This window comes from Trichomycterus rosablanca, chromosome 5, assembly GCF_030014385.1.
Source record: "Trichomycterus rosablanca isolate fTriRos1 chromosome 5, fTriRos1.hap1, whole genome shotgun sequence".
In the NCBI taxonomy this organism is placed as follows: Eukaryota; Metazoa; Chordata; class Actinopteri; order Siluriformes; family Trichomycteridae; genus Trichomycterus; species Trichomycterus rosablanca.
In genome coordinates, this window is record NC_085992.1 from 15,406,965 (window position 1) to 15,430,850 (window position 23,886).

At 40.2% G+C, this 23,886-nt stretch overlaps 1 protein-coding gene across 1 annotated transcript in view; it reads left to right on the forward strand.

Annotated features, from left to right (window-relative positions):
- The window catches only part of runx3 (RUNX family transcription factor 3), a 39,651-nt gene that overhangs the window by 5,631 nt on the left and 10,134 nt on the right, over positions 1-23,886 (forward strand). Inside the window, exon 4 of the mRNA XM_062994939.1 lies at positions 15,625-15,789. Coding sequence (XP_062851009.1) covers positions 15,625-15,789 — 165 coding nt within the window. The remainder of the gene's footprint in view (positions 1-15,624; positions 15,790-23,886) is intronic.

The following is a 23,886-nucleotide window of genomic DNA, read 5'->3' on the forward strand; positions in this document are numbered from 1 at the left end:
GAAAATAATGCTACTTATTTAACCGATGATATTTAAATAGGTTCATTGTATTGGTTGAAAATAAAACTACTGGAATCACAGGTGTGTAGGGTGAATTAGAAGCAAATAGTGTGGGTGTTATAGCCTAAATATTTTATTGGTTAATGATGCAAAAAGTATTGATGTCAAACTTAACTAAATGTCTGTTTTGATGAAGTAATAGCACAGTTCTGTCTAATTGACAGTTAGGAACAGTTAGTATTTTTTAAGACTTTAAGTCCCTGTACATTAGTCCATAAGCATATAAACATGCTTTTGACATCGTAATGAAACAGTATCATATTTTTAAATAAACAGAATGACATACCAGGTGTGCATTTTAATTACAATCTTTGCTCTTGTTTATTTGGAGTCCTGTAGTATTAAAACTCTCTCCATCTCTATAACATACTGTAGAATGTACAAAACATAGAGTAGTGCCTTACAGCTCAGCTAATAATGTATTAAGACTGCTGTATAAACAGCCAGGCAAATATTTGCAGCTAGATACTTTTTTATTACTAGAAAGTAAGATTATCCTGATGTTTGTGGCAACCTCAACTCAGTCTAAAACTGACAGACCAGTCATTTCAAATGTCATATCTAACCCAGGATTATATCAAGACAATGATGTCAAAGGCTCAAGAGGGGTAGATTTTATTCTGAAAATGCCCACAGTGTTAACTGTCCCATGAGTCATCACCTAATAACGATGTGTCAGCAACCAACGGCTCATTCCAGATCATTGTTGGAAAACCTTATGTGTGTGTGTATGTGTGTGTTGTCAGCCTTGGTGTGTTAATAGATGATATAGACAAGCCTTTGTGGTCTAGAAGGTTGCCAACCTAAGTTGTTGACTCTTATTAAAGCAGAGGTCTTTTCCTCATTAGCCAAACCGCTAAGAAAAATGGGGCGGCCTTGAGCCACAAAACCGTCAAGCTCCCGTTCTCCTTCCTACACTGGGTCAAACCCTTGACCACACAAGAGCCTGCTGACTTAACACTCTTCAGCAGAGATGGAGCCAGATCTCACAGGGCTAATGCAGGGCTCCGACCACAGAGCCATTACCGCTGAGAGACAAAAAGAGACGTACTGGCTGCTGTTGTGTGTATGTGTCAGCATGAACTGAAATAAGTGGTGTGCATGCATGAAAGTGAATGTATGTCTTTAACCTTGCATGCAACACATGCATGAGCTGCTAAAATGATGTTGTAGAGGATGCTATTTTCAGAGAACTGTTTACAGGGTTTGTCTGACAAATTACCAAAATGCTTTGGGAAACAGGCAGACCTGCCATGATTATGAAATTTTGGCTGACGATTATTGTCATACACATATACTATATGGAAAAAAATATAATGAATACACCTCATTCTAATTATTGAGTGTTTAAGCTACACTTGTTAGTAAAAAAAGGTACAAAAACATCAAGTTCAGGCCCTTTTTTTTATTTCAGCATGGTAGCATCCCAAGAAGGGTTGGTTTAATAAGTTCAACACCTCTTAAATATTTTCTAACTGGCCATTTTATTAGGAACACCATACTAGCACAGGGTATAAGGGCATTTTTTTATGGCAGGTATTCCTCCAGGTTTTTTTCAGGATTCAGATCCAACCCAAGCTGTCACCTTATGCTGGATGTATGGATGATCATATATAGTCCAAGAACCACCAAAAACAGGTCTGCCATGAAGGTCACCCATTAAAATAGGTGACACTATTTACATTGTCATGGGCTTACAGGCTGTTGTAGTAGAAGAAATAAATTAAATGAATGCATGATGTACATCATCTTACAATTACAGTTGTAATTGCTTGTCCATATATTCCTTGCTGATCACATTATGAAATACAGAGTAAATGAAACGCAGTATTACAAGGCAACGAAGGCTTGTTTAAGCACGACAGGAAACACACAGTGTCAAGCCAGGCCCTGAAATCCCCTGTGCCAATCTCAAGTCAGCACGATGGCTTTTGAATTATTGCAACAGTGAAGCACATCATGGCTGGTGTTAGTAGTTAGTGTTAGTAGTTAAAACAAGCTTCTGGTGGCTGATTTATGCAGCTACAATTATGCTAATAGCATGCAATCAGAACATGTGAGTTTCTACATAAATGTAATAATTGTCTGAGATGCTGCATGGCATCAAAAGGACAAACCTGTTCTGCATGATATAATTAAGCAATTAGCATTGATTGCTTAATCAATTAACAAAATACATCTTCACTGTTGACCTTAATTGAAGTGAGCTTGAAGGAGGGTTTACCGTATATGTAAGATACAACAAGAGAACAGTACAAGTCTAAATGTTTGACCCCTAGTGAGGCATGGTTTGGGTCTTGGTGTAAACAGAAGGGTGGATACAGATCAGTACGAAGCTATATTCGGTTAAATCAGAATGATGGGATTGATGGGACATTTATCTTTTCCAGGATGGACACTAATTGGTTTAACAAGTATAAGAATGGTGTCAATCACGCATTCTGGTCTTTACCAGGCTTGTGCCAGATTAAATAGATTTTAAAACAGTAATGTTCCAGCTTCGGGAATGTTCACAGATTTGTCAAATTGATGACAAGTCTAATGGCTTATGGTGGCCCAAACATTACTGGGACATTTATATTGGTCTATATGTGTATGTGCATTAAAAAGAAAGTCATTTCTTTATGCGTGTGTGTGTGTGTGTGTGTGTGTGTATGTTTGAGAAAAGTAGTCCTGATGATGGTATTTATTAAATGAAGCCACACCCTATTTCTTCCAAACTAAGGGTTGTATAAGGACAAGCATGTGTAGGTGTGTGTGTGTGTGTGTGTGTGTGTGTGTGGTACTTTGATGGAGCTGCCAAAAGAATGGTGCCTTGGGGTTGAGTAGAGAAACCTGACAGACAGGACCAAGGCTTTCCTGCAGCTAAACGCAGGACCACACATACAAAACACACATTCAGTCCTGCGAGTGAAACCACAACAAGCAGAAAGCGACACACACACACACAAAACCAGAAAGTTAGAAACAGGAGGCTGGGGTAAAACTCGGTGACATGAAGTCACGCTAAAAGCCCACACATGCGCTCACACACAGCGAACAGACGCACTGTGAGAGTTTGACTCTTTGCAAAACTTCGGGTGTAAAAAAAAACAACATAAAGGTGCTAAAAGATGACAGAAATGAGAGCACCAACGTGCTAAGGGTGAGAAGACCCTCCCTACACTTTTGGGCCGCACACTTACCATACTTGCACATCCAGACTAGTGCTAATGACACACTATATGGACAAAAGTATTGGGACTGTGAGTTTGAAAGGATTCGTGTCCGTCTGTGAGACCTAGTTTGGCGAGCATTTGGGGCACAGAGGCGCAGTATCATGTTGATCTGTCAACCTCGTTCAGTTCACAATCACTTGTGTCTTGTCTCCGTTGGTTCAGTTCTGATGATTGACAGTCACCTGCCCTCATAAGTGTTAAATCGCTTCATGTGGAAGGTTTTCTATATATCAAGGCTTCTCTCTGCCTTCTTTGCCAGCTCCTTTATCGGCTCCTTGCATTTCTTATGTGTTCCAGCCACAACAGCTGTTAACAGGTGTAATCAATTATATAAAGGAAATAATAACTTTAAGCTTTAAGCTTTCAACGGTTTAGCGAAGGTCCTTTCCTGTTCCAGCATGACTATAAAGGTCTGTAAAGCCATGGTTTAAAGAAACTCTAGTGGCCTGCGGCCCACTGAACAGCCCTGGAATAAACTGGAACATCAATTAAAGCTTGCTTGACGAACATCAGTGCTCAGCCATACAAGCGCTCTTTTGACTGAATGGGCACAAATTCCCAAAGACATACTTCAAATTCTTGAGGAGTGGCTGTTGTTATAGCTGAGAAGATTATACAGAGGTCACGGTTTTAATATCATTTGTTTTTGAAATTGGATTTCCAATAAGCTCATGTTCAGGTGTCCACCTACTTTCTGCCACTAGATTATGTTGTTTACGTGAAATTAGCATGTACAATGCTACAGCTTCAAGGTCTGCAGATCTAGCACTGGTGTGTAGAGTGTGCGCTCAGTGTAGGTCAGGCTAGGAAAAGTAGAAGTGTTGAAGTGTGATACATTTGTTTGATTTGCATTTTTGCCACTGAGACTGTAAGATTTGCAAACGCATCAACAATGCCTGTCATATTGCAGTGTCTTCTTTGCGGCTATGTTTATGCATGCGTGTGTGTGTTGTTGTCAGTGTGTGTATGTATGTGGATAAAGCACCTGCCAGGTGTGTACATAAAACAGGCCACGCCCGTCACCCTTAAATCACTCCAATGTCCTCCTCCTGAGAAAGACAATAGCTTCATATGCCCTTTGAAGTCACCAAATAGAGAGTGGGCCCTTTAAAGGCCACATCAATGCCCAGAAGAGAAAAGGAAAAGCTGTGCAGTGTGGGCTTGTGTTTGTGTGGGTAATATACACAGCTGGTTTTAATGGTAGCCTGTCATTGGGGTCTTTTAGAAAGTGGTTTAAACAATACTGTTGGGTATTTTTATGTATATTAGTCTTTATATTGAATTCATAAATATTTACAAGCCTAAATAAACAAATACAATTTCTAAATCAAATATAAAATAAATTAAATAATACATATTTTTCTATGTTTTTGATGTTTTTAAAATAATAAATATTAACTATAATAATATAAATGTATTAGTTTAATGATTTTCCCCCAAATCCAGTATATATTTTAAAACCATATATTATATACATGGTTTTAAAATTGACTTACAATTATTTTTACTTTTATATATATTTGTGATAAATAAAAAAATTTTAATTCTACAAACTTAATTTAGACGCTCAGGTGGCACAGCGGTAAATCACACTAGACCACTATCACTGGGATCCAGGGTTCAAATCCATATTGGTGCTATCAGCCGGTCAGGTGTCTGCATACAGACATGACTGGCTATGTCTGACGGTTGGGTGGCCGAGACCCATGATGAATTGGCATGCTGTCTGGGGTGCATTAATGCATTGCGCCCTGTGGCTTCAGAGCTAGACTCACCACGACACCTAATTAGGATGAAGTGGTAAAAACGTAAAAAAAATAAAATAAAAAATAAAATAAAATAAAATTAGTTATTAATAAAATAATTGTTTATTTGTGATGTTTTGCATACTTTTGTTTATATAGTGATTGCATGTATTAAAATTACTATTTCAGATTTATATTTTGAACGTTCTTATTTTATAGACACACCAAATGTATTATTATTATTATTATTATTATTATTATTATTATTATTATTTTCTTCGGGATAAATAAAGTATCTATTATTATTATTATTATTATTATTATTATTATTATTATTATTATTATTATTATTATTATTATTATTAATTATTTCCTCCAGGAAAGATAAAGTATTTTTCTATCTATCTATCTATCTATCTATCTATCTATCTATCTATCTATCTATCTATCTATCTATCTATCATCTATCTATCTATCTATCTATCTATCTATCTATCTATCTATCTATCTATCTATCTATTATTATTATTATGATTATTATTATTATTATTATTATTATTAATATTATTATTATTATTATTATTTTCTCCAGGATAAATAAAGTATCTATCTATCTATTATTATTATTATTATTATTATTATTATTATTATTATTATTATTTCCTACGGGATAAATAAAGTAAATAATATTATTATTATTTCCTTTGGGATAAATAAAGTATTTATTATTATTATTATTATTATTATTATTAGTAGTAGTAGTAGTAGTAGTAGTAGTAGTAGTAGTAGTAGTAGTATTTTCTCTGTGAAAGATAAAGTATTTTTCTATCTATCTTTTTTAAATGTAAATTTTATGTAGCTTTATGTATGTTTTATTATTGTTTCCTGATGTTCACTGACTTTTTGACTCTATGCCTGAGTTGCCAGATTCTTTCATATTGAAACACACATAAACACAGATAGTTTGTCTCTGCACTTGTCTTTCATAGTCTCTGAATTTCCGAGAGTGGTTAGCGTGGTTTCGGGCCACAAAAGACTTGCTCATTTTTTAGGACATAAATACACCTACTGGTACACAGCTATACTGAGTGCAGCCACACACACACACACACACACACACACACACACACAGAGGTTTATGGGGGGGGGAGGGGGTCCCTGCTGGTAGATAATAGCACGTAATCCCTAAGTGAAAGTTGGGTATATTAGGCTAAATACGTCTACTAGAGAAGAAAGGAGCACAAACACACCGTGGAGCTATTTATCTTCCTTCTGTCATCCTTTATTATCTTTGTTTGCCTTTCGTTTAGGAAGGATTTTTTAATGTATTGAGGAAGGACCGAGGCGCTGACTCAATCCCATTCTCTAATAATAGTTTAATAATGTAATAATCACCCAAATTACCTTCTTTGTCACACTAGCTCTTCAAAGCACAAAGGAAACGTCACAAGCGTGGGTGAGCCAGTCGAGAAAGTACCAGCAACACACACTCCTCGCTTTTCTCTTCTCTTGCTTCCTCAATCACCGTTTCCTGTTTTTTTCTGATGGATAAGACATGCTTACGTTTGTGTGATTACACAGTGTTTAAGTGTTTATAATGGTGCCATTAGGGACGTTCAGTGCTAATCCTTACTTCAGAATGGCAATGGGCCGTAGAGGAGCCTCAGAGGAGCTTCTATGGTACCTGTAGTAAGAAAGCAGTGGGCCTGTTTATGAAAGGAAAATAATCAGCAAATGTGCTGTGGGTCAAGTCTGGAGGTGGTGTACATGTAGTGCGTATGGCATGCTAACACATCAACAATGCCTGTAACATTGCAACTTTATTTTTTTGTCTAATTAATTAATTAATTAATTAATTGACCAAGATTGTTGACCAAGACGTAACAGACATAGACTTTAATGTAGGATGTAACTGCTCTAAAAGGGGAGATTTAGAGACAAATCCTTGTACATTTTCTCAGCAAGTTCATCAGCGTAATTATTTGACATTTTAGACATTGACCTTTTCGGCATTTAGCAGACGCTTTTAACCAAAGTGACTTACAGTACTGTGACTATATAATCCTAGCAATTGAGGGTTAAGGGCCTTGTTTAAGAGCACAAGAGTGGCAGCCTGACAGTGACGGGCCTTAAACCAGCTACCTTTTGATTACTAGTCCAGTACCTTAACTGCTAATCTACAACAAAGTGGCTCCGAATCTGACCTTCTTATTCTTAAACATGGATAAACTGTTCATATGTAGAGTGCTTGACCTGGCCAACTGCACCGCCGAGAGTCCAACCTTGGTCTTAACTATAGGTAAACATGTAGGACCACTGAGCCATAGCTTTGATGCTAGATACCCTTCCTTATCCGGGCTTGGGACCAGCACTAAGAGCGCACTGACAAGCTGTCCAGGCAATTCAATCATGTCTGCTAGACAACCGACAAGCCGATAGCACTTAGATTCGAACCCCAGATCTCAGCAGTAGTGGATTAGCATGATTTACCGCTGCACCACCCGGGCACCTAGATCTTGTATTGTATCATTTTATTATGTGGTAGGTTTGTTGACAAGTCTTTTCTTCAGTTTTCCACGCACAGGAAGAGTTCCTTTCAAATCTTTTTAATCGTAAGTCTAAACCAGTTCCTGAGACATGAAAGTAGGCAGGTGGGCCGCCCACAAACTGCTTCATTATCTTTATAGAGCTAGAGGTGTTATTGGGTGTGAAAAGGAAATCAACAAATCTGTTTACTAAGTTCACACCAGTTAATAAGGCCATTGTTGTCATCTCTTGACAACTCTTGACATTTCTTGAGCTGTGGTAGTTCTACAGGCCGGAATTTAGGCAAGCAGCCAAACGCAGCAGATACAGAGCAACACGGCACTCTCTCTGGCCTCCATTTATTGACGCATGCCAATCCAGGCTCGCTTCAATACTCCTTTATTTACACCAGAAGTGAATACTCTTGTCTCTCTTTATAGTTAAGAGCATTCAGGAACTCAGGGAAAACCCTTTCTTTGGCAAGCTGAGACTCGTTAGTACTCAGAAAGAAGCAGCAACACTGAAACGAGAATCGAATTTCGATTTGACTTTGCCAAATCAGAATCGGTGTGTAGAAATGTGTATGTGATCTGCCTTTGAGACATGACAGCTTAATAAAGGGATAATCCCTGTCTTTATCTTCCCCAGCTATAGGTAATAAATAGATACTCCCACACACACTTATGCACACCTACACAATCACAAGTGGGGATTTCGTCGCGGTATGAAAAAGAACGAACTTAATGTTTTTATTGCTTGCGTTTGATCAAAGAAATCTTAAAATTTTTTCCTCTACGTCAAACGTTGCTGATCAGCTGGGACACGTTTGACGGATCTTCGGCTTTCGCGCTGATGCAACGAACCTCGTGTTGCAACTAAACGAAGGAGTAATTGTGCAAATGCGTGGCACGTCGAAATCATCACCCACGTGCCTTAAAATACTAGACGCATTAAGCGCTAGTATTTCGCAGTCGCAACAAGGTGAAGCACAATAAAACATCAAAACCCTTTCGTCTTTTTGAGCATTGGAGTCATGTTTACATTTGTGATATGCCAGATCAGACAGAACAGCACAAAGCTGTATTTGTCACTTTGTTTCTTTTCCCTAATATGGTCATATTCATTTCCTCATTGCACTAGCGGCGGCCGCCGTGTGCATCACACCCACACCCACACTGGCCAACAAGAGCCACAGGCTAGCAAGTGACATTTGACAACTGTAAAGCCACCAACTTTTTTCACTGGCTGGTGGTGGGTTTTAACATCTTGATCAGACTGCAGGCATTGCTATCGGTTGTTTTTGCCTCAGACATGTGTCAGTAGAGCGTCCAACCAGGTGGAAGGAAGTACCAAGACTAGAACCCAAGACTCAGAAACAATAAGCAAGAGAGTCACAGTGGCGTAGTTGGTAAACTGGGTGCCACAAGGTTCCTGAGGTTCTGGTTTGACCTTCACTTTTAGTGAGTCTGGTCCATTGATTGAGGATATGTCACCATGCTATGGATTGACATCTTGTCCAGGGTGATTCCTGCATTGTGCCCAGTGTTTCTGGGTGGCTCCAGACCCTGACCAGGATGAAGTGGTTAGAATTTGTAAAGATGAATGAGGGAATGAAACAACATTGCAGATTATAGTAACTTACATTTCTGACATTTAGCAGCTGTTTTTATTCAAAGTGACTTACAGACCAGATACAGTGCAATCAATTGAAAGTGAAGGGCCTTGTTCAGGGGCCCAACAGTGGCAACTTATTTTATTTTAAGTGGTTTGTGTTTTGGTTAAATTACATCATGAACAGTTAGTGGATGGTCAATATGCATTCGAGACATATTCAAATTTGGATGTAGCGTGACCCACAAAGCCTTCCTTTCCAATATCAGTGCCTGATTACACAGTTCTGCCCTAAATTGGCACAGACAGACTACAAAATTTACTCCAAAAGAGTAAAAGCTGCTGTTGTTCCACTGTACATTGCAGACAGCTGTAAATTACCAGGTAGTTAAAGTTTAAGGGGATGGATTGACAGTTGGAAAAAAGTAAGTACGAAAAATGTAATAAAGACAACGGAAAGCATCGAATCTTAGTTTTGCTTTGGTTTACTTCTATCAGCAGTGGTAGTCTGAATAATTTGGAGTTTGAGCACATAGTTTGCATAAGATAGCCATTTTTGCTCAAATTACAGACAGGAAGGAGTGCAGGTGCGATGGTACGGAAGCGTGTTCAGCCTGCGTGAGAACAATAGATTTCCTTTCTAAACTGAACTACTTAATGCACAGAAACAGAAATTTAATATGGGTGGAAACATTGCACCATAAATATATCATTAAGGTCCAATTTTAAAGTTAACGTTCAGTCTGTGTTGAGTGTTGAGGGTTGGCGCTCAAATCCATGGACTGGTTTCCAAGGTCCAGTCGGGACGGAGTTGCCACCCATTCCAAAGGCAATTCCAAATTCCATTTGTCTTCAACTGTAACCAATTTGCGACGCATAAGATGGGATCACCAACTGGTTACAGCTGAAACTAAACTGGATTTTCAGCCTGTAGGTGGAGCACTTCTCCTCACCTGGACTAAGAAACGGCGGTAAAAGCGGGCGCAGCGGGCCCTGTGTGCTACACTTTGTGCAACTATTTGATTCGTCCTGCTTTAAATTGACAGACTGTTTAGTACAGTGAGGAGCGGTTTGGAACACAGCCCACTTTAACTGCAGAGCCCCGCCTTTCTCAAATTCTCCAAACTGTCCTGCTAGTCTGGCTACAAAAGTCTAGCTCGGGCGAGCGGTCTGATACGCTAGCCCACCTCTGCTGAAATTCGGGTTAGAATCTGAGCAGGTGCTATCGGCCAGCCAGGCGCCAAGACCAACTTGACTAGCTATATCTAAGGAAGGGAGGGGTGGTCACAGCCATGCAATGGATTGCCGTTCTTTCCGGGTGTGTGTTCCTGCCTTGGGTTTAGTGTTTCCTGGGAAACCAGACACATTGTGACCCTGAGCAGGATAAACTGATGATCAAACTATAATTCTTGGTACCAATTTAGATTGGTGTACCCATTCGCATGGATTTTTAACTGAGTTCTTATGACTGGCAGAGAATTTAAGAGAAGGGAATGGCCTAAAGTGTCTCAAAATGTTACATTTTTAAAAACCTAGACATCGACTCATGATTCCTGTCTCTAACAATCATTTGTATTAATGTCTATACAGCTCCCAAACCTAATTTTAGCTGGATATCTTCCATACAGCCAATATAAATTGACCCCTTCAGTCAAAGCACTGTCTGGTTTCATATTTTTCTACACATCATAGTCAGTCTTATCAACACGACTCTATCCAGACAGTTGCATATTTCTAACTTATTCAAACCTGGCAATGAACCAGCTCTGTGTGGGATCGATTCCAGTCTGTTATCAAGCGCCTATTGGCCCCATTTATTGGCATTAATGCAAATATTTAAAGTTTGCCCTGGCCTCTGAGAGGCCGGATCGAATGTCGGCTCTGCCCAGCATGAGCACACGTACATGTATAAGCACACACACACACACACATGTGCTATACAGCATTTACACAAGCGAACGGGAAAAGATCTGTTTCTTTTAACGGTTGAAGAATGAAGGAAGGAGAGAGAAAAGGAAAGGAAGGAAACGCTGCATATCGCTTGGTTAATCAGTTTTCTCACATCACACACAGAGTGTATCTTCTGTGTGCATTATGTTTAGTTTTTACGCTACACCCATTCAGCGCAGGGTCATAACTGTCTGACAGGTGAGCTCTCAAAAACGGCATCAACTAGTTATATATAAAGCATGTGTGTGTGTGTGTGTGTGTGTGTGTGTGTGTGTGTGTGGTACTGTATTGAGTGCTCGTCCCTGGTGAACACCTCCATTTACTATGTCTGTTCTGTGGTTATGATATCATAATGAGAAGAAATGCTGCATTCCTGTCTAAGTGCCCCAGCATGTATCAAATATTCATGTAGCCCAACGTGTGTGTGGGGTGGGGGGGTGTGGAAGGGAAGGGGGGGGGGGGGTTCAGTGAGTGAGCCCTAACCCTTTTAGGTATGCATAGAACTTTTTTTCTCTCTGAATTTTAACAAAACTTTAATTTAATAACATATCCTTGTCAAGGACTAGAAAACTGTATGACCAAAAGTATGTGGATACCTGATTTTGAGGATGATAGACATTATTACAAACACTATATGGACAGGTCACCCTTTCAAGTTTTTGAATCTGTGAGTTGCAGCCACAAGATTTCCTAACTAGTGTAATAAATCAGTCATATGAAGGAAATTATATGCTTCCAACAGTTTAGGGAAGGTCTTTTCCTGTCCCAGCATGACCCTGTGCACAAAGCTTGAATTAAAAACACTCCAGTGACCTGCACAAAGTCCTGATCTCAGCCTCAATGAACAGCTTTGGAATGAACTGGAACATCAATTGATGCTTTCTTGATCAGTGCCCAGCTATACAAATACTCTTTTGACTGAATGGGCACAAATTCCCACAGATATACATCTTGTCTTGTGAGAAGCTTTGTCAAAAGAGTGGCTATTGTTATAGCTAAGCAGATCACATAAAGGTCACTCTGTTTTTTGAAAATTTCCAACAAGCTCATGGTCAGGTGTTCAAATACTTTTGGACATATACAGGTCCTTCTCAAAAAATTAGCATATTGTGATAAAGTTCATTATTTTCCATAATGTAATGATAAAAATTAAACTTTCATATATTTTAGATTCATTGCACACCAACTGAAATATTTCAGGTCTTTTATTGTTTTAATACTGATGATTTTGGCATACAGCTCATGAAAACCCAAAATTCTCAAAAAATTAGCATATCATGAAAAGGTTCTCTAAACGAGCTATTAACCTAATCATCTGAATCAACGAATTAACTCTAAACACCTGCAAAAGATTCCTGAGGCTTTTAAAAACTCCCAGCCTGGTTCATTACTCAAAACTGCAATCATGGGTAAGACTGCCGACCTGACTGCTGTCCAGAAGGCCATCATTGACACCCTCAAGCAAGAGGGTAAGACACAGAAAGAAATTTCTGAACGAATAGGCTGTTCCCAGAGTGCTGTATCAAGGCACCTCAGTGGGAAGTCTGTGGGAAGGAAAAAGTGTGGCAGAAAACGCTGCACAACGAGAAGAGGTGACCGGACCCTGAGGAAGATTGTGGAGAAGGGCCGATTCCAGACCTTGGGGGACCTGCGGAAGCAGTGGACTGAGTCTGGAGTAGAAACATCCAGAGCCACCGTGCACAGGCGTGTGCAGGAAATGGGCTACAGGTGCCGCATTCCCCAGGTCAAGCCACTTTTGAACCAGAAACAGCAGCACTGGACTGTTGCTCAGTGGTCCAAAGTACTGTTTTCGGATGAAAGCAAATTTTGCATGTCATTCGGAAATCAAGGTGCCAGAGTCTGGAGGAAGACTGGGGAGAAGGAAATGCCAAAATGCCTGAAGTCCAGTGTCAAGTACCCACAGTCAGTGATGGTCTGGGGTGCCATGTCAGCTGCTGGTGTTGGTCCACTGTGTTTTATCAAGGGCAGGGTCAATGCAGCTAGCTATCAGGAGATTTTGGAGCACTTCATGCTTCCATCTGCTGAAAAGCTTTATGGAGATGAAGATTTCATTTTTCAGCACGACCTGGCACCTGCTCACAGTGCCAAAACCACTGGTGAATGGTTTACTGACCATGGTATTACTGTGCTCAATTGGCCTGCCAACTCTCCTGACCTGAACCCCATAGAGAATCTGTGGGATATTGTGAAGAGAAAGTTGAGAGACACAAGACCCAACACTCTGGATGAGCTTAAGGCCGCTATCGAAGCATCCTGGGCCTCCATAACACCTCAGCAGTGCCACAGGCTGATTGCCTCCATGCCACGCCGCATTGAAGCAGTCATTTCTGCAAAAGGATTCCCGACCAAGTATTGAGTGCATAACTGAACATAATTATTTGAAGGTTGACTTTTTTTGTATTAAAAACACTTTTCTTTTATTGGTCGGATGAAATATGCTAATTTTTTGAGATAGGAATTTTGGGTTTTCATGAGCTGTATGCCAAAATCATCAGTATTAAAACAATAAAAGACCTGAAATATTTCAGTTGGTGTGCAATGAATCTAAAATATATGAAAGTTTAATTTTTATCATTACATTATGGAAAATAATGAACTTTATCACAATATGCTAATTTTTTGAGAAGGACCTGTAGTGTAGTGACTCTCATTGCAGCTTTAACAGTCTCCAACCCTTAAAGATTATTTAGTTGGATTCATTTTATGTCACTGTTTTAGAAAGGCAGAAGGTTTCGGTGCGGGTCTGTGGGTATTAAAGAGTATTCATAAGGCCAGATGTTGGACAGCAAGGCTTGAATATTATTTATGTCGTTCTATCCAGCTGTAACAAGCCTGTAACCGCAACACATAAAAGGTTGGTAACACTCTCCTTATGTACGCTGAAAGTGGCATCAAATGGATAGCTGGTGGTAAAAGAACAGATACGACACTCTGGGGCTGTAAGAAAAAAAAGACAGAAATAATAGAAGTGGATGATATATTACCCATTGGCGATGAAGTCCATATCGGAGCATCTGTCGTGCCCGGTGGTGTCAGTATAAAATATTCAAATGTGCGCCATTACTCCGCATTAAAAACCACAGAATGTTCACATGTTCCTTACGCGTCGCCTGATAGTCACATTAAAGGCCTCCCATTAGAGTCGGCCGTTCTGTGTGTGTGTGTGTGTGTGTGTGTGTGTGTGTGTGTGTGTGTGTGTACGTATGATGCCATAAGTGCATGTCTGTGTGTGCAAGTGTGTGTGTGTGGTGAGGCACTCAACTGAGTTCTAATCCTGCAAATGTTAATGCATATGAATCATTTGGACTGTTTTGTTTATATGAATTATAAATATTATCTGCCAAAATATAAAGTCTACTATCTTTACATGTAGTTTACGTAAGCATACTATGGTTTTTAAACCTTTTTTGCATTGTCCCAATTTGGGTATATCCAATTCTTCTGTATTGTGGGCCACCTGCACCATGCCAGATTATTATTATTATTATTATTATTATTATTATTATTATTATTATTATTAATTATTATTATTTATTTTCATTTATTATTATTATTATTATTATTTATTGTTTGTTGTTATTTATTATTATTATTATTATTATTATTTATTATTTGTTTTCATTATTTATTATTATTATTTATTATTATTAATAATAATAATAATAATAATAATTTTTATTATTATTATTATTATTATTGTTTCTTTTTTGCCCTTTCTCCCTTTTCCCCTTCAATTTTGTCATTTTCAGTTCTTGATTGTAGCACCTCTGCTGTTTGTACCACCTCTGCTCTGGGTGCGGACAGCCACTGACTAGCACATGCCTCCCCAAAACGGGTGCGGTCGCTGGCCGCTTCTCATAGAAAGTCACACCAAAAAATTAAGTCTAATATGTTTACATGTTGTTTATTTAAGCATAATATGTTTCCTTTTTTTAACCCCTTTTTGCACTGTTCCAATTTGGGCATATCCAATTCCTCTGTACTGTGGCCCACCTGCACTGTGGCACTATGAGCCAGATTGTGGGTCGCGGGTGCAGTCGCCGGTTGCTTCTCACAGAAAGTTACACTATGCTCTCCATTAGAACCCTGCAGCCGTCCCTCTCTCGGCCAACTGTGCCTGTTAAATGCCAGGCCAGGTCAATACCACAGCTGAGATTCAAACTTAAGAGCCTGAGATTACAGCAGTGGTAGCTAGCTCATTATAATGTCGCACCACATGAGCGCTTTGAAACTGGATCCTTATGCTCATTCGGTCAGGCAATGATGTTGGTTGAGAAGCCCTGCTTGATGTTCCAATTCATTCCATAATGTTTAGTTGTTTAGGTCAGGGCGCTGTACAGGCCAGTTAAGTTCCTATACATCAAACCCAACCATAGCAACTAGAATCATTGAAGCTTAAAATTTAGCAAAGAGGTCTGCCATGTTTTTATTTGTAGTAAAGATGGACCAATTCACAGCATTAACATCCCCCCCATCAACTGTGTATCATCCAGGTCACCGAGTGAAGCTCGAGGACCCTCAAAAGATCCCGTTCTCCGAACGTCTGAGCGAGATGGAGAGGTACCAGCGCGCCAGCCTAAGAATGGGCACCGGCAATGGCACCGCCCGTCCCCCCCACCAGAGCCATTACGGCTCTTCTACTGCCGCTCAGATACCAGGTACGGGGGTTTTTTTCTTAGATGATAGGCTTTGTCCTTGGATGGCCCGTGAGGTATGTGTACGAGTGTGTCAGGTAAACCTGAGACACACATAACCTCAGACCACAGTCTCTGGAATCTCACAACCACTCACTACATGGGCGCCCACGTCAGTCTTTCTTCTGGTGTGTGTGTGTGTGTGTGTGTGTGTAATGAACAGATGATGTGTGTACATTCTCAGACATATGTAAAGACCTGCAAGCGTGATGGCATGTCTAAAAGAGAACAGGAAAATAGACATGCTATCTAGCGCTTTGTTTTCTCTCACCTTTCTCTTTCCCATACACTCACACTAGCTCATTTCACACCTTGCTCCTCCACCCACTCGCTGGTTCTCATGCTACTGTGTATGTGTGTGTCAGGAGGTAAAAGTTTATGTATTTTTGTCATTTGTTTTTTTAACACCTTCACGGTCTGTATGAGAAACCACCTTTTTTTTTTTTTATTAATGCTGCGTGTATTAAGCAGACATTCTACAACTGCATTGTAAATAAGCATTTATTACATATTATATACTGCACATACCTCCTAATTTTATATGCTTCCAATGTAATGGTAGCATTTCCGAAAAAGCTCTTTCCTGCTCCAGCAAGAATGTGCCCTTGTGCCCAAAGTGGGGTCCATTAAGACACCCTGGGTCTGAGCCAAAAACTGTGTCGCAGAGAAAAATAATAATAATTACTCACTCACTTTCTTAACCACAGTAACACCCTGGACAGGGCGCCAGGGCAAACAAACATACACACACCCATTCACCTATAGGGCAATTCAGTGTCTCCAATTAACCTGACTGCATGTTTTGGACTGTGGGAGGAAACCGGAGCTCCCGGAGGAAACCCACGCAGACACGGGGAGAACCTGCAAACTCCACACAGAAAGGACCCGGACCGCCCCGCCTGGGGATTGAACCCAGGACCTTCTTGCTGTGAGGCGACAGTGCTACCCACCGAGCGACTGTGCCACCCAAATGTTATGGTAGGCTCTTTCCTGCTCCAGCAAGATTGTGCCCTTGTGCCCAAAGGTACCCTGGGTCACGACCCTTTAATAGTATTTAAATAAACAAATTTTAAGCACATAAACACAAAAAAATGAACTTGCACACGAACACCCCCTTGTGGAGGCTTTACGTTACACCTTGTAAAGCACAGTTGGACCAGATTGCCTCCAATTTCGTTTTGTAATTTGTTTTGATGCATTGTTTGTGTTGCCTGGGTCTTGGTAAAAATCATGGACAAAATGTGGGTCGCTGATCTCAACCCTACTGAACAAATTTAAGATGAATGGGAATGTTGACTGTATCACATTAGTTCTTTTTGACTAACTAGGCACGAACTTCCACAGACCTTATGAAATAAGTCATGAAATAAAATTTTTATTTATTTTCAAATGTCCTCCTAGTCAAAAGACTTGCTGTTATTACAGAGTGCAACATAATGCTAATGTAGATCCTTCACAGTGCACAGCAGGTCCGAGAGCAGGTCCGACCAATCACGGTTCAGCCACACCAAACATCTTAATAAGCAGAACCAAGCTAAAAAAATTACCTAAAAGTACCCAAGGTCAACCAGTAAGCTAAACACACTGTTGCTTGTAAAGACCGCACAGTTGGAGATGGTTAGATGCCAGTGTGTTCGCCAGTATGTGAAAACCAATAATTCTGTGTATACAGCTGTCAGAAAGCATCACAAGCCCTGGTTCTCTTCCTGCTTCTACTATTAAAGTTCATCATTCAAGTCGCTGGATTTTTTGCATAAACGGCTAGAAAACGTATCTACAGGAAGGAAACCAACCATCTGACTTCTGCAGCTCAAAGCAGCAGCTGAACTGCATAAGTTCAGAGTAATGTGCTAAATTAAAGAGGTACCATTTTTGATCTCTGATGAGTCATTTTAAAATGAGGCCTAATTTAAATGGCGCATGGAAATCCCCCGTTTACTTAGATGTGTGTGTGTGTGTGTGTGTGTGTGTGTGTAGGTGGTTGGTGAAGTTTATTCACTATCAATGGTTGTAGAGAGATGAAGAGAGGAATTATGCCTTCATTGAGCTGTCATAGCTGGAAGGCATCCTGCACACACACACACACACACACACACACACACACACACACACACACACACACACACACCAGACACAACACATCACCATGGCTTTAATATGCCCCACAGTGACTTCTCTAAACCTCTGGGTGTGCGGGTGTAAGTAGGTGATGAGAGGTTTGGGGAGGGGGGTGGGTAAACCAAAACTGCACCTTCATGTCTGGCATTAGTGTTGCAATGGCATACCTCTAGCCAGCCAAAAAAATCATTACTGTAATGACTCAGTGACATAAATAAGCAGACGCAACGCATTGCACCGACGTTCTCTAAGGCTTTAAATAAAGGCTGTGTATTTATGAACACCTCAGAGTCAGTCACTTTTAAAAAATAGCATTTAGTTACCGTATTGACCTGAATATCAGGACACCATGATTATTTAACCACAGTAAAAGCCACTACTACTTTTCCTTTTTGTCTATTTGGCTTAATTTACTCGTGCCCTCAGTCGACCTCTGTCCAACACCCTTGCTGAGCACACGCCTCCTCTGGTACAGCAAGCCTCCACAAAGAGGACCATGCTACACTCTTCATACTCGCTCGGGTCTGCACATTGACCAAACTGCCCTGCCAGACATGACCAATTGTATTCCAAACTGCCAGTAGTGGACTGGCTGCTGTAAATGTCCGAATGTTTTGATTACTAGTCTAGTACCTTAACAACTAGGCTACAACTGAAGGTGTGTATTCCTGCCTTGCATGCTGTTTTTGTAGATGCCATTGGACACACCGCAGCCCTGACCAGAATGACCAGTTCGTAAAAATACATGGACATGAAGAAAATAAATGACTCTGACCACCTACCACCTTTAAAGCATGCAAAGGGTGAACTGGCCGCACCAGTTTGCTTTTAGGTATAAGTGAGTAGAGTATGTAACAATGTGTTGGTACCCTGTCAGTACCCACAGGCTCACAGCGACCCTGACCATGACGTTATCGGCTACTAGGACATAAATATGAAGATGACTTTAGCTAAGCTGCTATATATCCTGTTCAGACCAAAACCAGGTGTGGTGTTTTGAACCAGGTGAAGAAACACTTGATCAAACACACACACACACACACACACACACACACACACGAGTACGTCTGGCAGATACTTAGTGTTTGCTTTTGCATAGCATGATTTATCGCCCCTTGACATGCAGATGTAATCTGATGGTCTGTCTTTGTGTCAGACTCTTTCCATCTCGTGTGTGTGTGTGTGTGTGTGTGTGTGTGTGTGTGTGTGTGAGACGTTAACCATAAACACCAACAGTGTAGCTAATACTAGTTGCTAAATTTTACATTACGTTGAGCATATGTTGATGCATTGCCTTACAGTGTGTGTGTGTCTGTCCGTGTGTGTGTGATATCAGTATCATAATCCATAAAAATAGCAAAGGCCTGCGCTTAAACAGTCTAGCCAAAGCATGAGACACTGTCTCTTCTTCGTAGACATGAGCCATGCAACACACACACATGCATGTCAACACATTGACACACACACACACACAGCAGACAGACAGACAGACAGGCTAATTAAGTGCTCATTAGCAGACATGCAGCGGCATGACTACAAGACTACTTAGTGGATAAAGAGAGGAGGTGAAGATGTACAGATAAAGGGATGATGGATCATTTTTCTTCATGAAAATAAATCCATAACTTTATAGAATGCACACTTAATGGGTGGTGCAGCAGCTTTATCACTGCTAAGACTTGGGTTTGAGACTGGCAGTCAAGTCTAAATGTAATGGGGAATTTGAGATATTCAAAATAGGGGGTGGATCAGGGACTATTACCTCAATTAATAAAAAAAAAAAAAGGATGGAAGGTGTAATTCGGACAAATACGTTTTTCAGATTACATCCAACCACTATATGGACAAAAGTATTGGGACACCACTTCTATTTGTTGGATTCTTGTGTTTCAGGTACAACAGTTGTTAACAGGTATAATAAATTAATCATATAAAGGAAATTATATGCCTCCAATAGTTTAAAAAGGGACATTTTCTATTTCAGCATGATTGTGCCCTGTCTATGTGGCCTGTTCAAAGTCCTGACCTCAACGCCTTGAGGCTTTCTTGACCCAACCATACAAAACCTATTTAGACTGATTAGGCACAAATTCCCACAGACATTTCAAAGTCTTGTGTGATACCTTCTCAGAAGCTGAAAAGATCACATAGTGGTCACTCTGTTTAGATACCATTTGTTTTTGAATAGGTTGTCCAACAAGCTCATGGTCAGGTGTCCAAATACTTGTGGACATATAGTGTATTTATTCTTTATCAGCTTTGCAAGAGAGCACTGGTTCATGTTTTATATTTAAACTAGCCTTATTTATATGAGCACTGAGAAGTCATCAGATGTACCAGCTATGCCAAGGAGGTAAAGTAGTCATTTAAAATGCTGTATGTGATTTTATATGTTCTTTTTGGGGCAACAAAGTAGTTTTAGGGGCGACAAAGAAGCATGTGTTCCAACTATTCAGTCAGAGAAAAAGAGTAGTTGCAGAAATTATTGGAATCCCAGGACTGCCGTGATATGCTGGGCAGCACAGGGAAGAGAATAAAGTGTGTGTGTGTGTGTGTGTGTGTGTGTATGCATATGTGTGGTTGTTACTGATGCAGTCAAGCATATCACAATTGTTGGCAATTGAACAACAGAACAGTAATATATTCAGAATATCTACATTCAGATGTGAGTAGGAGTGTGTGTGTGTGTGTGTGTGTGTGTGTGTGTGTGTGTGTGTGCACGTGCCCAGGTAAACAAACCCTAAATTGCTGCGTTGTGTTTAATACCTCTCTCTTATCTTGTATTACCATCCAAATCTGTCTTTCACACACACACTCATTCATACTCGTTCATTTACACATCACACACACACACACTCAAACACATAGTCTGTTGTTAGGGGTGGCCTAGTGGAAACTGATGTGTGTGTGATAATGCATGCATTAGGCTTGTAAACCATATGGATTCCATTAAACTATTAAACACACACACATGCGTGCACACACACGCACACACACACAGCTGTGGAGGAGAATTCACTCTATACAACACTGAAAGACTTTAGTCAGATCCTTAAACACATGCACACTTCCACACACAAACACACACCCATTAAGCCCTCACATCTCATTTTGGTTCTCTAGGATCACACTCGAGGGCCAAAAATCACTTACACACCTCCTAGAATAAAAGAACAAGGGATACGCTAGATAACCAAAAGTATGTGGACACAGGGTTGGAAGCATCTCATTTAGATTTGGCACTGATTTTACGCAAACTGTTTTTTATTTCACTAGAGACCTAGAGACCACGGTTCCATGTCCTTATTTAGATAGACACATAGAAGTCAATAGCTGTACCCAATCATGACACCTGATAAGGAATTAAGAAGGCATTACAATTTTTTTGAAACTTTTGACTTTATGTGTACACCGATTAGGCATAACATTATGACCACCTCCTTGTTTCTACACTCACTGTCCATTTCATCAGCTCCACTTACCATATAGAAGCACTTTGTAGTTCTACAATTACTGACTGTAGTCCATCTGTTTCTCTACATACTTTGTTAGCCCCATTCATGCTGTTCTTCAATGGTCAGGACCCCCAAAGGACCACCACAGAGCAGGTATTATTTGGGTGGTGGGTCATTCTCAGCACTGCAGTGACACTGACATGGTGGTGGTGTGTTAGTGTGTGTTGTTCTGGTATGAGTAGATGAGACACAGCAATGCTGCTGGAGTTTTTAAAAACCTCACTGTCACTTCTGGACTGAGAATAGTCCACCAACCAAAAATATCCAGCCAACAGCACCCCATGGGTAGCATTCTATGACCACTGATGAAGGTCTAGAAGATGACCAACTCAAACAGCAGCAATAGATGAGCGATCGTCTCTGACTTTACATCTACAAGGTGGACCAACTAGGTAGGAGTGTCTAATAGAGTGGACAGTGAATGGACACGGTATTTAAAAACTCCAGCAGCACTGCTGTGTCTGATCCACTCATACCAGCACAACACACACTAACACACCACCACCATGTCAGTGTCACTGCAGTGCTGAGAATGATTCACCACCTAAATAATGCCTGCTCTGTGGTGGTCATGTGGGGGTCCTGACCATTGAAAAACAAGGTGAAAGCAGGCTAAAAAAGTATGTAGAGAAATAGATGGACTGCAGTCAGTAATTGTAGAACAAAGTGCTTCTATATGGTAAGTGGAGCTGATAAAATGGACAGTGAGTGTAGAAACAAGGAGGTGGCCATAATGTTGTATGCCTGATAAAGCATAATGATGAAGCACGGCTAACATATCAAACTTTATCATCCACAAACAAAAACACCCAGACCTGATGAACACGCGCATCCTCACGAGAGCAAACACGTTCCAGCGGCTGCCTTTAATAACAGCGCTAATCTGTATAGGCCGTATTGACGTTGTCCGTCGGCCAATCAAAATATTTCAGGGAAATGTTTATTTTCGTCCAGCATTGGTAGCATGGCGGCAGCCGTGGCTCTGAATAAGGCCTTTATACACAAGAATTTACCATTGTGGAGAGAAAACCAGAGAGAGCGAGAAAGAGAGGGAAGAAACGAAAATATCACTGCGCTGGACCCGGGCCTCGGGTTTGTGGTTCTAGCACGGGATTGTTTGCGTACATTTATATTTTTGTTTCTCAGTACTATGGCCGTTTGTCTTCATTGTGATCTGTGTGTGTGTGTGTGTGTGTGTGTGTGTGATTTCGGTCCACCACAATGTCTACGGTACGTGATGGTTGGCTTGTAACAACTATCCCAGCACAGACCGAGAGCAAACACGCTTTTATTTGCATGTCAAATTTGCAGTTCGGTGCGCCATGGCCAGCGGGTGTGAACTTGACACATAGACACACACACACATATACACACAGTGTTGCTGTTTCTCTACTCAGCAGCACTGAGATCCAGGCACGCATTCTCACTCAAATACTCATAATTCTCAAACTTGGCTCCTATTCAGCCTCCCAACGCTCCCACTGCCAGGAGACAGAGGTGTGTATGAGAGCAATTTCGGGGTAACGCTGACTCAACCGTTTAGCGTCTACAGGTCACACACACACATACTGTGTTCACATGAGGTTGGAGAAATATCAGAACACTGGGAAACACAGACAAGCTACTCTACACCTTGTTAGGTCCTTTATACGAACATTGTAATCACGTGGCGCTAAAAAAAACAAGACTAAAGTGTCAGAAATAGCAACATTTCTCTCAGATCTGTTACAAAAATACAGAAAAAAGTCTACATATGACTGCAATTAAGCTAAATACAATTAGCATGCATGAGTAGCCATTAGCACTGTTACACACTCTAGCAAGCTAGCACATTGCTGCTAAAATATAATAATCACAAACAACGTAGATGCTGTCGTACAACAGCATTGTTACATTATGCTAACAGTCTAACATTTATCTATCTATCTATCTATCTATCTATCTATCTATCTATCTATCTATCTATCTATCCTTCTATCTATCCTTCTATCTATCTATCATCTATCTATCTATCTATCTATCTATCTATCTATCTATCTATCTATCTAGCTGTCTATCTATCTATCTATCTTTCTATCTATATATATATATATATCCTCAAATCTATCTATCTATCTATCTATCTATCTATCTATCTATCTATCTATCTATCTATATATCTATCTTTCTATCCTCCTATCCTTCTGTCTATCTACAGTGTATCACAAAAGTGAGTACACCCCTCACATTTCTGCAGATATTTAAGTATATCTTTTCATGGGACAACACTGACAAAATGACACTTTGACACAATGAAAAGTAGTCTGTGTGCAGCTTATATAACAGTGTAAATTTATTCTTCCCTCAAAATAACTCAATATACAGCCATTAATGTCTAAACCACCGGCAACAAAAGTGAGTACACCCCTTAGTGAAAGTTCCTGAAGTG